The sequence below is a fragment of the Dermacentor silvarum genome, chromosome 1, assembly GCF_013339745.2.
Source record: "Dermacentor silvarum isolate Dsil-2018 chromosome 1, BIME_Dsil_1.4, whole genome shotgun sequence".
In the NCBI taxonomy this organism is placed as follows: Eukaryota; Metazoa; Arthropoda; class Arachnida; order Ixodida; family Ixodidae; genus Dermacentor; species Dermacentor silvarum.
This window is the reverse complement of record NC_051154.1, coordinates 228,886,605-228,901,148: the sequence shown is the minus strand read 5'-3', so window position 1 is coordinate 228,901,148 and position 14,544 is coordinate 228,886,605. Positions and strand designations below refer to the sequence as shown.

The 14,544-nt window shown below is 43.9% G+C and overlaps 1 protein-coding gene across 1 annotated transcript in view; it reads right to left on the bottom strand.

The window, feature by feature from the left end:
• LOC119436875 (protein transport protein Sec31A-like) overlaps positions 1 to 14,544 on the bottom strand; it is a 134,080-nt gene that overhangs the window by 86,727 nt on the left and 32,809 nt on the right. Inside the window, exons 11-13 of the mRNA XM_037703896.2 lie at positions 14,374 to 14,448; positions 6,661 to 6,744; positions 4,076 to 4,126 (exon numbers count right to left, since the gene is read on the bottom strand). Coding sequence (XP_037559824.1) covers positions 4,076 to 4,126; positions 6,661 to 6,744; positions 14,374 to 14,448 — 210 coding nt within the window. The remainder of the gene's footprint in view (positions 1 to 4,075; positions 4,127 to 6,660; positions 6,745 to 14,373; positions 14,449 to 14,544) is intronic.

The window sequence follows — 14,544 nt, the reverse complement described above, 5'->3', positions numbered from 1 at the left end:
ATGGCGCAACAAAAGAACTGAACAAAACCAGATGCATGTAGAAAGTGTGGTTTGTTATAATGAAAAACTACGAACGGCTGCTAGTCTCACTTACAGAAAGAACTAAGCATAACTCCACAGCATTACCTGCTGCCTTTGTAAAATGCAGTGTTGAGTCATACGGAACATGAATAACATCAAATTGGAATATATCAAAAACAACAGGTAGCTGAAAAATTAGACATCCATATTTTGGGCACTGAAACTTAATGAGCAAACGTGTTTCCTGTGTTCAGTAACCTCTCTGTCTCCACATCAATGGTGTGGGAACAGCAGAAAATGGAGTAGTCAATAGACTTCCCCCACTTGTTAGCATCCTTGCTCCATACGAGCCACGTTCAGTATACGGTAAGGCTGTAGTATATACAGTTAAACCTCGATAGAATGAACTTCTATATAACGAATTGTCTTTATAACTCTTTAGAACTTCTTGTTCCAACATAAAGAAATTTCACTGCCGCCGCGAAGAAATACAGAAGAAATAAATGGCAACTGCCGCGCATGCGCATGATCAAATGGTTAAACTGAAATCCTGTGCCGCGCAACAGAGAGCGCCCACCGAAGCGGAGAAGCGGAGCAGCAAGAACCTTCGCCATCACATTCAGTATACAGATTTTATTGAGCCCCGCATGCCGTATGCTATGGGTGCAAGGGTAAGCCGAGAAAACGGTGGCTTGATGGGGCCTGCCTTCCCGCATGAGCAAGGGAAGTGGGTGAGGGCGAGGGCGGAGTAATGTGATCAAGCACACACTACAGGAGGGGAGGGTGGGGTTTAGCATGCATCTCTTCTTCTAGCATGGCTGTCAGTGCGGTTCAGCGCATACGCAGTTCACGCGCCCATCTTAGAGTTAATCTGCGGCAGGTGCATGGAATATGCGAGCTCAGATGGCTGGCACTTCATGTGTGCAGCCTTCAGGCATGTTTAGTGTTGGAGGTCGTGTAATCTCAAGTTTCAGAGACACGCTGCAGCAAGAGGCAAACGAAGCGTTCAGTCCCCTCCGCTTGCGCTCTTCACGATAGCGTCGTCCCCTTACCAGGGTGTCTACCAAGTTGACATTTTCAGATTCCCTGAGTTTTACAGGTTTTCCCTGAGTGATTTTGCTAAATTCCCTGAGTGAAACGGAAATTTCTTTTACATCAAGATGGGCTGACACCATGTTGCCTCATGTTGTCACTCTTTAGTAAGCATGTTAAAAAAAATGTCGCAGTTTCACCAAAAGGCGAAGCATCAATTGCGATAGCAAATTAGTAGAGAGCTATACGGAGTAAAGATAGTAGTTTTATCAGCTGTATAAACTTGGACATGCAGCAGCACCAGCAACGCACAGAACTGTTGTCGACGCCGTCGGCGTTTTGCCCACGTTCGCACCAAACGCGCACGGCGTTGGTGAGTGTTGCCGGTGCCTCTGGGGGCGGCTCAGAGATTTTCGACGAGATCAGAACCGGACACTCGTCGAGCAGCGTCCGAAGTCTTTACCACTTTCTCGCCTCATAACATTTTTATATAAATACGCATTTGGTGCCGCAGCTAAACGTCGCCTCCCCTCCCTCCCTCCATTACCGCAACTTTCATTCCCTTTCGATAAAATTACAGCTAATTTTTAGGGATGGGCGAATAGTGGATTTGAGGTTCGAAGCGAATTCGAAGCGAATAGTGATTTGGTCGAGTAATTTTGAATCGGATAGTTCGAATAGTATATATCACATATTACAGTAAAACCTAGTTAATTCGAATTTCACAGGATTGAAAAAAAATGTCCGAATTATCAGCGTATCCAGAAAACAATAAGCAAATGCTTACTACGTCAGCACGATTTTATTAGTGTAATGGATGAGTACATCCTTTCGCTATTTTGCACTAATGCAGTGCGGAAGCTGCAATTCTCGTCATCTCGTGAACGATTGGCTCTCGCAGCAGGGATCGAGGCCTCGCGACTTCCTTTGCAGCACGGTCGCGGCGCGCGCCATCATTTGCGACACGCTTTGCACTACCGCGCGCACATCCCGATTATTTTTTCACCAGTAAGCTGACCGCCACGAGATCACACGTCCATCGCGATATAGCCGGTGCTCTTCATCCTCGACAGCTTTGCACAGAGTCAAACCGAAACAACTGTTTGTCGCAACCGCGGCCGCTAGCGACGCGATTATGAACGGCGACGGGTACAGCCACGCTAGCGGCAAGAACGAGCGCGTCATGCCGCGCGCGGCAAAAGCGGCAGGAATCGGGGGTTTTACGGCTTGACGAGGGCGACGTCACGGAGCCAATGGCAACCGGACCTCCGCCGCTCCGCACTGGGTTATCAATCGACGATCGTCGTCTCGCGGTTCTATGGAGGGATTTCTGGACGCTGTCCGATCGCACCCTTTTCGCTCACGGTGACTCTGCGTTCCGAGAGCGCGCGAGATCATATCGCGCTGCCGAGCGGCGAGACACGATTGCCATGGTGGACTTCGCGGCAAGGTGCTGACGCGCGGCAACTTGCCGCTCGCAGCATGACGCGCGCGTTTTTGCCGCTAGAGTGGCCGTACCCAGCCGAGGCACGCACCGAGTCAGAACGAAACTACCGTTTGCTGCAACAACTGCAGACGAAATCGCGGTTGCTATCTATGCGATCATGGATGGCCACTACACAGCTTTTTAGGCACGCGGCCGACGTGCTTATTGAGTCAAAACGAAACTATTTTTTGCCTCAACCACTGCGAAAGAAACCGCGGCAGCTATCGACACGATGATGGGCGACGACTATGAAATCCTGCGGCCAACGCGTTGTTATGCACGGCGGTAAACGCAATAAAGGCACAAATAGGGACGAAGCATTCCGTCGTTGCTGTCATTCCCGTACGATTTCCGCTGCTGACTTTGGCGATGCGGACGGTTGTGCGCTAGCGCGGTTTCTGCTCTTCTGCGTCGCACATTTCAGGCTCTTTAATGCAAAAACATTAATGCAAAAACATCAACCATAAACAGATTTATGGTTGATGTATGGCAGCTATGATGTGAAGCATAGCCTCCGAGATGTGTACCGGCCGTTCGTGGCTTTTGGCTGCCTATTTGGGAGCGCCGAATAATTCGAAAATATCGAATACCTGAATTCGAATCGAAGCGAATAACGAATATAGAATTATTCGATCGAATATTCGACAATACTGTATATTCGCCCATCCCTACTAATTTTCCCTGATAGAGGCACAAATTCCCTGAGTTTTCCCTGAGTACTTCCAGAATATTTAAAATCCCTGGGAATTCCCCGTTTTCCCGGTTGGTAGACACCCTGCCTTACAGGCGACACTATCAGCCACGGCGGCGAGCTGGATGCGAAAGCTTCACAGGCTTTGCTTCATACCGTTGACATGGCATGAAAGTGATCTTTGGTATTCAACAAAATTATTTTTTTTTTCTCGATAGTCCGATAATTCCGAGTAATTTTATGGCCCCTTCTGTGCATAAAAAATCCATTGACAACTGTAGTTACAAAAAAGATTTTATGCAATATAATGAAGCAAAGTATAGATTTTACCGACTTCGTTGTAACGAGGTTTAACTGTAATTTGATTATAGGAAAGTATTCATACACACTGAGCATCCAACTCAAACATGACTTGAAGTGCCCAACATTCAGAAACCCTAATATTTGTTTTCACTTAGCAGTTTTAGACTAAAACAATTTACATAGTTCTGCTCAGACTCCAAACCTATACAGTACTTGTAATAGTAACTGGAGTTGAATATAAAATTAGCAAAAATGATAAATAACTAAGCTCCACCTAGCGCAGGGTTATGGCAGCCCAGTCTGTTTAAAAGTGTAGCAGTCAGTGAGGGCTGAGCCGTGGTACACGTGTGCTAAGCTGCCTTCAAGCCCACATTAGACATCAGGACAAGAAATCCATTAACATCAGCACCAGACTACATGTACTACTACATTATTGAACAACAAGTCTTCTTTTCCCAAGCTAATGTTTCATCACCCCCCATATACAAGCACAGCATGCAAAAGAGTAAAAAGAAGCAAAGCCAGGGGGCATAGCAACTTACACTGAAGTCTGAAGAGGGAGAACTACACCGCTCTGAGTCATCCTCATCACTCTAGCCACAACACAAGACCATGCAAAGGGAAGAGGAAAGACAGACATAGGAGAGAAAACAAAGAAAAAAAAAAAATAGAACAAAGCAAGGCAGTACCAGCAAGATTTCCGAGCCTGCAAGCTGAATAAGCAAAATGAAAAAAAAAAGAAAATGTGAGCATAAAAACAGGCATGCAGCAAGCATGCAGAAAAGCCATTTTCATTGCAGTGTCTCAAAATTGCATCGTTCAAATGACCTTGCTAGCTATGCTGGGCAGCAAGCACGACACTTCGGCCACTTTTCAAGTATGCAAGAAAGCTGCTCGCCAACATTATTGTAAAGAAAGAAAGAAGTGGGGACTAAGCAAAGCAATTTTTTTTTCATAAGATCTAAAATGTGTGGCCAACGCATGGCCACAGCCACTAGTAACACGCATACAATATAAAGTAGCTAACAAATTTTTCAGACTCTATGATTTATTCAGACTAAGGCACAGCACTGCCACATGCTTCACCTATAGAGCTAATGTATAGTGATAATTAGCGGTGTGCAAATATCAATTTTCGAATAATAATGTGCAGATGCATTTATTAGCGAGTTTCTTTACTTAATTTAACAAGTTGGGACACCGGAAGTATGTTGCCAAAAGTAATACTATAGAAAAAAGTAAAATACTATAGAAAATATGATAGACTATTAAGGCAATATGCATTTCAACCTTGTTAATTCGGAAAACTGAGTAGTTCACACTATGTGTCGGGTCTCGTCAACCTGCGTATTATCATACAGCATCTGTACAAACAGTCATTGTTAATACAATGATCGATTTCTGTCAGAATGCAGCCGCTCACAATTTCTTGTACTATTAAAAAAAACACATACTGGTCGCATGCGATTTATGCATACACAAGTCGCACTGTTGCACAAGATGCACCGGCAAACATTTTAGGGAGGAAATATGACTTATACACCGGAAAATACGGCATCTCTATTTCTTCTTTAAGTTATTCATTTCATTCCGACTGTTTAAAATAATTCTGGTCATAGCAAATTATATATTAAAACTAACACAGGCTGCCTTTCTCACTGCCTCAACTTCTGCTGAGCCAACTGCCATGTGCCTTAAAGGGTACCTGAAACAGTTTGGACAAATGTTGTAGATGCGTAGGGCACAGCTACAGTAAAACATTCACGCCACAGTTTAAGTGAAGCCACTATTAAAAGAGCTACGGACAATTATAAGTTACCCTCCTCCTTGGCCATGCTTTTTCTCCTCAACTTGTTCGCCGAGCGATTGGGGCTAGCCTCTGCCTTCACTGAATCACTTCTGGTTGTCTTGCAGTTAGCGCGCAATGCCTCTCCAACCTCTCCACTAGCCGCCTGGCCTTCGATTCCCAGTGAGAGCGATCCAAGCAGCGTGTGTTGCGAGTGTTCTGTTGCAGCACCGAGTGTTTCCGGTATTCCGGTAACCGCAGGCGAGCTGGGCGTTTTGACGGATGCATTGAGACGTAAACTAAATAAAGCCCCTCCATACTACTACCGCTGTGATGAAAGGGCTTTAGCGTAAACGTGAGAGACCTGCGCGGTGCAACCAACTAGTGGCGCCGAGCTTAACCAGCAAAACACAGAGCTAATATTGCTGTAACCAAGTGTAAAACATTTCAAACATTCAAAACGACGTGTTTATGATTACACCTTGCCGAAAATTTACACCTGCAGCTAAACAGAATAGCACTTGGTTACTGCTATATTAGCTCTGTGTTTGTCTGGTTGAGCTCTGTGCCACCAGGTGGCTGCACCGTGCAGGACATTAACACATTTGCACCTCCACTCAACCAGTAAAACGCCCAGCCCACTTGTGACTGCGTTTACCCGAATACCGGACACACTAAACCTTTCTATTGCTCAGCTTGCGTCAACACGGAGAACGTTGTAACCCATGCAGAGGACAATTGAGTGCTGAAAGTGCTTGAGTGTAGTGATAAATTGTCAATGTGTATTCTCTTTCTGGTACTATTTTTATAGAAACAAATTAACTAACCCTTTAACTATTATGAACAACATTTATTCACCATAAAGTTAGAAATATTATCGATCGATATCCAATCGGATAGCTCACCCAAGTGATGCCAACTGGGCTAACTACATCAATTGTGAGGGGGCGGCTCAAAACTCAGGGGTGCGGCGCCGTTGCGATTGGTAGCAATGCACGTTTCTAATCCTTTATAATAAATTACAAGCTTTACGAGGAGCACTTAAATGCATCAATGATAAGAAGGACCTACCCTAACAACTCTACGTTTGTACAAGTTCGTCAAAATCGTTTCAGGGTCCCTAGAATGTGACATTAGACTAGTATGTTCGGTTGTCTGGAATTCTTTGCAATGATGACTCACCAAAAATGCACTTGCAAGCAGGAATTAAGCAATGCAACAGTGGCATAGATGCATAACAGTGGCAGGATGCAGCACCACTGTGATTAACACAAGAGGCACTGTCATGCAAGAAGCTAGGGCTAACTACGATCAAGGCATGGGTAGGAGAGTACATATTACCGTTGCATTGAGTGATAAGCTGCCAATGTCATTGGAGAGGTCCTGGTCATCAGTGTCCTCCGATTCATGGCCGGCTAGTGACAACTGACCAAGATTAAAAGAGAAAATAATATTAACTACACTAGTAACCACCACACCCCTCTCCCTCATTTGAAAGTTCACAAACTGAATGTCCATATTCTAAAGATAATGTACTGAATTGAAGGGCAATTAAAAGCAAACAGTTTGTAAAGATAAAGGAACGAATTACCGATGTAAGGTGTCCAAAGAATCACTTCGCCGAGAACAGAGCTTGTGTGAGGAATAAAATGATGAAGATGTAGGACAGGATTGACTCCACCATTGTGAAGCCATGATACCATATCCTCATTATTTAACCCTTTGAGGGTAGAGCTTTTTTGCCAAATGCGACTCCATAGGGTCGAATTGTTTTAGTGCAGATTTAAAATTTTCAGACTGACCTATTTCGAAAAACATTTACCCCAATATTTTCAGAGTGACCATAAAGTGACAAAAATATTTTCCGTAGGTAAACATGTATTGTTTATTTATGAATACATATGAGCTTCCGTACGTACTTATAATAAGAACAATGAAGTAGATACACTGAAATAGATATACTATTCTGATTCGTCACTTGGGTTGTCCGCATCGAAGGAATCGCCGCTCCACTCACTTGAAGCCGAGCAACCAGCGCACACACCCCTAGCGTAATCGAACCGTGTATGTGAGTTCACGCAAGAAAACAAAATGGTAGTGTGCCCGTCATTAACACCAAACAAGTCAGACACTTGCAGTAATCCTTTGTTCTGTCGCCAACGAGGGGCAATCAGTTTTCGCAAGTCTCGAGAAAAGAAACACAGGCATGGAGCTAGTATCGTTTGTATACTGCGGCATCATTTGTAAACACAAGCACCCGACTGTGAACAGATGTAATCCCACGCCTGTGAGCAAGAGACAAGCGAGCATCTAGAGGTGACCTTTAAAGAGATTAGAAACCAGATAGACATCAGTCTTTAGGAGCGTAAGAAACAGAAACAGCCTGCGAGACGAAATCAAAACTAACCACTGCTCGTACTCACACGCGTGAGCGGTCGCTGAAACGCCAGCGTAAAAAAAAAGAAAAGAAAAAGAAAAAAAAAAAAAAAGCTGTGGAATGAAAACCAAGAGACCACAGAGTTTAAAAAAAAAAAAAAAAACACTGTCATAACCACACAGGGTGGCAGCACTTGCTAGGGAACGAGGAGTTGTAAAATTGGCACGTTTGAAATTTAAAACGTACAGACAACGCCGTAAATATATGGCGTCAACCATGTGGGACACCGTAGATTTACACATTTTACAGCATTGATCCCCAAAGGGTTACCACTTTCAGGGCTTTTGCTGTACAGTGTAAGAAAATGATGTAGACATAGGACAGGATTGACTCTACCACCATGGTGAGGCTATGATACCATAATGCATAGTTTTTGATGTCCTCGTTACGGTCCCGTGCTTATGTGTGATATTTCGCACATATTCGGCACCACTTATTGCTGAGAGGCACTGCCATCTATACGGAGTCGGCCAATGTCATTTGAAATTGCACTTCCGCTCACCGGGGCACACAACTCGACTTGTTTACCTCGAAGCGCTTGCTAATGTGATTGCGCGCATGTTGTCTGCTATCTCAAAGGCATGTGTGGAAGAGATGCTATAGTTTTTTATGGCCACTGCTATCGTCTTTCCGGTAGCTTAGATAAAGCCCTGCGTGGCCAAAGTTCAGAGATACTACAGTCGAATCTCGATAATTCAAACTCGAAGGGGCCTGGAAATTTGTTTTGAATTATAAGAAGGATTTATTCTTGAAGTATTTGTGCACCATAGCACGATGTACGAACGGTGCAAGTCGTGAAATATCGTGGCGCACAAGCACACATCGAGCGAGGATCACGAAACTGCCCATGCCAGTCAATGCTCGTGTGCAATAACGGCAGAAAACAAAATTTTAGGGAGCGGGCTAAACTGGCAACGGCGGCGGCAGGGAAGCGGATTTGGCCTCAGCAACTTCACGCTTCGGTGGCACCCCTCACCCTCCCTCACCTTCGACTGTCTCCATGCGCGCCCGCCGCCGTGCCGGTGCCGCCGCTTCCGCCAGGCCCGGTGCCAGCTTAGCCTGCTCCCTGAAGTTTTGTTTTCTGCCATTATTGGAAAGCAAGCATTGGCTGGGGTGGGCAGTTTCGTTGGCCAAACTGCGCCTCCGCCGCTGCTTCCCTCTGAGCCGCAGCGTTCAAGGTCAACACATGACCAGAAAATTGAAGAAGCATAAAGGAGAAGGGTTCAGTGCCATTTTCTCTGCGTGGCAGAGACGTCGGCACGTACATGCGTTTTCTGGTGCGATGCAGAAATGGAGACCTTGCCATTTGAGGGAGAGTAAAATTTCTACAGCAATTCCACCCCCCCCCCCCCCCCCCTTCGCATGTGGCTTTGAGGGGTCTCTCTGAAGCTTTTGCTCTATGGCGGGGTCGGAGCAATGCTGGTCGGAGGCACCGCCGCGTGATTTGCCACGCCACTGAGAGCATTGTCGGAGTGCGAATTTTTGAATTAACCAATGCAAATGCTTGTGCGTTCGAATTACCAGGCATTTTTGCCCATTGAAATTTGCATAACTTTGACGGGACCACAGCCCAAGTTCGAATAAACCTGAACTTCGAATTAAGCATGTTCGAATTAACGGGATTCAACTGTAATAAGTTATTTTTTTTCTTTGCCTTCAGTTATGGTTTTTCTTTCGGTTGCAGTTTGCGTATTCCCGTAGGCTGAGGTGCATGCAGCCGTGATTTCGGAATGACCTCGCACGGTGCATATCCTTGCACTGACTCTCAAGCATTTCTTCTTCTGACTCGTTTCTTCTTCTCATGAAACATGTTTTTCAAACAACAAATTGATAGCCATAAATTTTGCTAGGCATTTTTCTTGATCTCTTACTGTATAGCGTACATATTTGTGTGTATACTGTTGGTGCAAGTAAAACGCTTCCGAGACAAACTATTGCTTGCAATAAATTTTTGCTGTATTCACGAATTTTCAATCATTTCCTACTATTAGAAATTGCAATTTAAAAATTTACCCCGAGGGCACGGATCTTGCAAAAAAATTCAACCGTTGAAGAGTCCCGTTCGTCATTTGTAAATTAAATTCAAAAGAAGAATTCATAAGTAGTAGTCAACATCCAATAAAAAATGAATTTTTTAGTTTCATTTAAACATGAAAGAAAAGGCACTTTGGCCATTTTTACTGGATTTTCCTGCCAGACGAGCTCCCTGATGCTACGCCTTAACACCACTTCATTGGCACTATTAGCTAGAATGTGGAGGCATGTGGTAGCACCAGGCAAAGCAGGATTGCCGAGATCAACGCAATGTAGGCTTACTGCATAAGCGACACCATTCTTTACGGGCAACTTGGATAGCGGAATAATTATGTTGCCCCTTCAGTTTACATGCAACTAGGTCATCTCTAAGCAGTGCAAATTTCTGGAAGTGCTGACTCAATGTTTGTCTTAAACGTCCCTTTAAAGTTTGCACACAAAAGCTATCCATTTTTTAGAATCAGGTGTGGTTTACATTCTTGTAAAAGCTTATTGTTCAAGTAAGCTGGATAATGTCCAGCGTGACAGACCCAGCACGTGAGGGTCAGTTACAGAGACTGGCCTGGCCCAGGTTAGTAATGCTCATGTATGAGACTGCCCACAAGAGAGGAAGTTTCATATGCAGGTTACACAGTTCTTCAACATGCAAATTATTTCCTTCTGGACAAAACCAGAAACTTTTCAGCCAATCCTCAATGTTTACTTTTCTAGCCTTTACTTTTTCAGTGCATCATTTTTCATTAGAGTGAGCCGGTATACACAAAGCATACATAACACAGTAAACACAACCATTTCATGTTTCAACTAACTGAAATGTACAACACTTGGACGACATTTCATGTCAACTTTAACTCCACAAAGCACAATACAGTGGAACCGCATTGATACGATTCTACATAATACGTTTTTCGGAATAATACATTTTTTTCCCCCCGATAATACGATTTGGTTGGATAATACATTGGATGATACGATTTTGAGATGATACGCTTTATTTTCCGGTTCCTGTGAAGATCGTACGAACGAGATTCTACTGTATACTATTTTTGATATGCTGAATTTGATAATTCAAAATTCTGATTCAAGTGTTATAATCTTAACGCAAAGCCCATAGTAGCGTTTTTAATACACCAAAGAAAATTTACAGTTGTGGTAATTTCAGCAAGCCAATGATTAATTATTTAACAGGCTAAAACTTCTTACTCAATTTTCATTTCACTTTTTTTTTTTTACACGTACTCTCCATGGCCAGAAATAAATGTGAACAAGTTGTTTTCATTTTTCTTTGATGTGAAATGGTGTTAGGGCTTTATGAGGTTAGTACAATAGAACCTCGTTGATACGAACCCGTTTCAAACGATTTCCTGGTGCCAACGCTAGTATTCATGAACGGCAGGGGTGGCCCAATACAGTTATACTTAAGTTTTAGTGGTTAACATGTGGAAAACGTGATCTTTTGGCACCAAAGTTTAGTACATCACCAAACTGCGATCGTACGATACATTTCCCGGACACTAGATCCCATGTGAACAAGAAAAGGCATGAGGCACGCGCAATCGAGAGCAGTAGGCACTTGTGCCGGCAGCTTTACTGCAGTACTTGCCTGCCCGTGTCACGTGAAAATGCCAGCACGCCACTCAGTTTCCTTTTCTGGTACAGTTGAACCCACTTATAACGATACCAGTTTCAACAATATTTCGGTCATAACAATGAGAAGCTGCTGCACCGTCAACTTTTGTATGTTTTCTATGGTGAAATAACCCGCTTACTACAATGCCCCCATGATGCATTATGGGTTATAATGATGAAGTCTGGCCACTGGGTGTGCGTGCCAAAAGGGAATGGAATGTAAACTCCTTGAAAAAAAAAAAAAAAAAAAAGAAATTTGAGCTGTTGCACGTCACTGCGCGCTGTTTTCCAACCTTCTCCACCTCGCCAGCCTCGTGCGCCTCTCTCCCGTCGCCCTTCTACCCCTCCGAACACCAATGGGTGTGCCCTTAGCTCTGTCGCGCCACCCTCCGAAACACGAATGGACAGCGCCAACTGTGCTGATAGGGCTGATAGCGCTACGCGATGCTCCCAGATTGCTTGCTGGCCCCTCAAACTGTGCAGTTCTGCCAATGGATGAAGTCGCCCATGCTTGTTTTTGTTGGTTGCATTGAAGTCGTTCCGGGCAACGTGGTTTTTCAGCCTGGTTTAACTCGTCGCCGAAATGGAAGACGGTTGATCCGCATGCTGATCATCGGCAATGCACCATGTTGCCGGTAAAAAGAAAGCACACTGCTACAGATTCGGAAACAAAGTGCTTCTAACCAATGAGACGATCACCGCGAACATGCTTGCATCGGACAGCGATGACACGGTAGGGCAGGCTGCCTCAATGTTGTCCTCACTGGAGGCCCTGCATATGACTCAGTCCCTCCGGGGATTCATTTTCGCGAGGGACCTTCCTGAGAAGGATGTCAACAAACTTTGCGTAAAGCAAGCAAAGCTGACGGACATGGGGTTTTCTTGTGCAAGCCATTAAGTATGGCGAGATGCTTGTGGCTACCTCGCCCCAGCGTTTCTTCTGGATTTATCAAGCTGAAAGGCTGCCACAGCAACCTTCTCGCATTTCTCACATTTTTAAAGCGGCCCCTTTTGAGGCCACCAAAGTGATGCCTCGGCGGAGCTCGCATGTCAGTTGCCGCCCGCGACCCCGCTTTGCAGATGTTATAGCAGTGCCATTCTTGAACGCCGACAGCCGCAGCTTGTTTCGCGCGATCGGAGCGAGCAGGAAACAGAGTAAAACAGTTAAACGAGTCAACACAATCAGCAGCCGGATAGAGGAAGGCAGTGGGGGGCACTGGCCTCCCTGCCATTATAGTTTTCTTAGAACAGCTCTGCCATTCCCCTATTTTTAATTTTTTTTAATGCAACCGAGTTATAACAATGAAATTTTCATGCCACTGGAATATTGTTATAAGTGGATTGAACTGTACCAGCAAATATCATAGCGGGTCATCGCATTTGCAGCTATCACCACCAACCCTATTGCATTAAACTTCTTCACCTATCTGTTTCACAGTGCATGCAGCGTAGGGCCATTGGAAGCATACTGCACACTTTAAATAGGTGAAGCTCAAACACGCTGCCCTTTTCCTGGTGCAGGCGCACAAAGTGAGCATCATGTTTCTCTCTGGAGGCATCATATTCCAGCGTCGCTCACCAGCTCGATTTCGTTTCGGTTTCCTGTTGCCATTTCAAAACACTACGCAATAGTAAAATGACAACGCCGGCCACTCGAGCCCTACCAGCTTAACGCACGTCAGTGTCTCGTGGTGCAATGCTTTGCAACGCTTCGCATTACGTACATGTCTACTGCAGTTGAGTCTGCCAATTTTTTTTAATGACTTTAGATTGTATGTTTTCCCATTTTGAGTACATAATTTTTTCTTCAGTTATTTTTCTTCAAAACGCCTATATGAGGTTCTACTGTATGCAGATCTATCAGGGATAGAACAGCCACGTGAACCCTAACAGTAAACCATAACGATTTATAAAACGCCTGCACTATCACCAATTGTGACCCTCTGTGTGGTTCTAGACGCACCTACATCATGTACTTTTGGTATCATTTGCAGAGATAATAAATTATGGCACTCGTCATCATATTTTCTTTGCTTTAGAGGGCACAAGCAGCAGTCTTGTGAAAAAAAATATCAAATGCCCATTTTGCTACACATAGGCTAAAGGCATGCTGAGGAAGTCTAACTGCAATAATGTGAAGCTATTAAAGTGAAATAAGATGAGCAGTGTTAAAATCGTATGTCTCTGGTAACTCACACAATTACAATGAGTTTAATGTGCGAAAGCGGTATCTAGGTTGTGACACACAGTCTGGAGGTGAACCTTGGTTTATTTAGACATCACAGGATTTAGTAAGTGGCAGTGAAACCCTTATGCAATAGCATTTAGCAAAGTTGTCCCCATTTCCCTCCCATGCATTGCAATGAGAAGACACTAGCATGGTCAAATTCAAAGCTCAAGGCCTTTAACACATTAGCTTTCTAATTTGTATGAGTTAAAGCACACAATGGAGGCTGCGAGTGTGTGCATGCATTTCTCCTTTTAAGAATGGTGGAACTTTTAGCATACTTTCCACTTCCGTCTGATCAAATTATCTTTCCGTGTTATTCAGCCAGCTCACATCCAATAAATGGCACCACAGGGCTTGTCACTTGTGCCAACATGCTTCAATTCCTAGCATAAGTGGTAAGATTAATCTATATTTAGGATGTTTTAAGAAAATATGTACTTAATTGTGGGTGCTATATTGAGCTTACCAAAGACACAGATCATGTAGTGATAGAAATAGCCTCACAAAATTCCCTTTACACCAAAAACCATCTTAACTATCCAAATTATGTCTTCATATATATTCCATGTGCTCTATTTTCCTATAGCATTTACATCCTGCAATTTTTTTGCTTTCTTTTGTTATTATTGTTTATATTGTACTAGTGAACCATTATTTTAGTGTATGTGCAAGAATAATGTCAGTGTAAGAATAGTATAAGCATGATTTGGAAAAAAAAATTTACCTGGCTTGTCACATCATCAGGGTCATAGCCAAGTAGTGAAAGCATTTTTGCCCTTGGAGATGCCTCAAAATTAGCCTGCAAACAAAAGGCAAGAAAGAGGTCACAGGTAAAGTGAAATTTGCATAAACCTTTCATGCATGTTGCAACAATGTTTAATGCAATGGATTTACA